This window comes from Fulmarus glacialis, unplaced genomic scaffold (genome assembly GCF_000690835.1).
Source record: "Fulmarus glacialis isolate BGI_N327 unplaced genomic scaffold, ASM69083v1 scaffold26296, whole genome shotgun sequence".
In the NCBI taxonomy this organism is placed as follows: Eukaryota; Metazoa; Chordata; class Aves; order Procellariiformes; family Procellariidae; genus Fulmarus; species Fulmarus glacialis.
The window spans coordinates 1,120-2,060 of record NW_009220405.1 but is presented as its reverse complement, the minus strand read 5'-3'; the positions used below and the strand labels follow the sequence as shown (position 1 = coordinate 2,060).

Sequence of the window (941 nt, the reverse complement as noted above, 5' to 3'; positions counted from 1 at the left end):
GTGGGCTGAGAAAGAGGAGAAGCTGAGAAAGAAGTTGAGGCGGGTTCTGAAGTTTGATGTGACCAAAGCCGTCCCCGCGGACCCCGTGTCCCTGCCTCCCGCCGACTGCATCCTCTCCACCCTCTGCTTGGGCCGCCTGCAAGGACCTGGCCACCTTCTGCAGCGCCCTGAGAAACATCGGTGCCCTCGTGAAGCCAGGGGGGCACCTGGTGTTGGTGACCGTCCTCCGGGAAACCTACTACGCCTTCAACAAGCAGGTTTTCTCGTGCCTCCACCCGGAGAGAAACGTCATGGAGGAAGCCGTGGAGGGCACCGGCTTCGACGCGAAGTTCAGCGAGGTCCAGCCGTACCTGCCCGGCGATGTCCGCACAGACTGCGAAGCCGTGTTGAGCCTCGTGGCACGCAGGCGTGCCTCCGTCACCGGATAGCACGTGGGCACTGGGGAGGAAAACAGCAGCGTGACCGGTTTCAAAAAGCCCCGCCGATGTAACCCACAACCCCTTACTCCTTTATCTGAACGCGAATAAACTCGTGAGCGCCCTAACGGTGTCCGCGGGCTGGGATTTATGCGGCACGCACAGCACCAGCACTCGAAGCCCTGGCTGCGCAGCAGCAGCCCAGGCTCGGGGTAACCCCGCCAGCTCGCCCCAGCCCAGAGACAGGAATTGCACCCTTCCCTGCCATCCTCCCAAGTCAGAGCAGAGCTTCTGAGAAGCTTCCCTCCTTCAGCCGTGGTGCGCTTTTTTGAGACCAAAATCCATTCCTATGGGAAAAAAGTTTGGCCGCAAAGGCAGCGAGATTGTCCAAACCCAGACCTGTTTCTGGAGAAACCCTGCGTGCTCTGGCTGAAAAGTTGGGGGGAAAAAAGGATTCCGTCAAGGGGAGCAGCATGCCTTGCACCCAGACAATCCCCAGCACTCCCAGAACCAAGAGTACTTGCT

At 59.8% G+C, this 941-nt stretch overlaps 1 protein-coding gene across 1 annotated transcript in view; it reads left to right on the top strand.

Moving 5' to 3' along the window:
- LOC104078927 (nicotinamide N-methyltransferase-like) overlaps positions 1–428 on the top strand; it is a gene marked incomplete at its 5' end in the record, with an annotated part of 772 nt that extends 344 nt beyond the window's left edge. Inside the window, 2 exon segments of the mRNA XM_009580754.1 lie at positions 3–129; positions 131–428. Of these exon segments, the coding sequence (XP_009579049.1) occupies positions 3–129; positions 131–428 (425 nt within the window).
- Between the last annotated feature and the right edge of the window lie 513 nt (positions 429–941).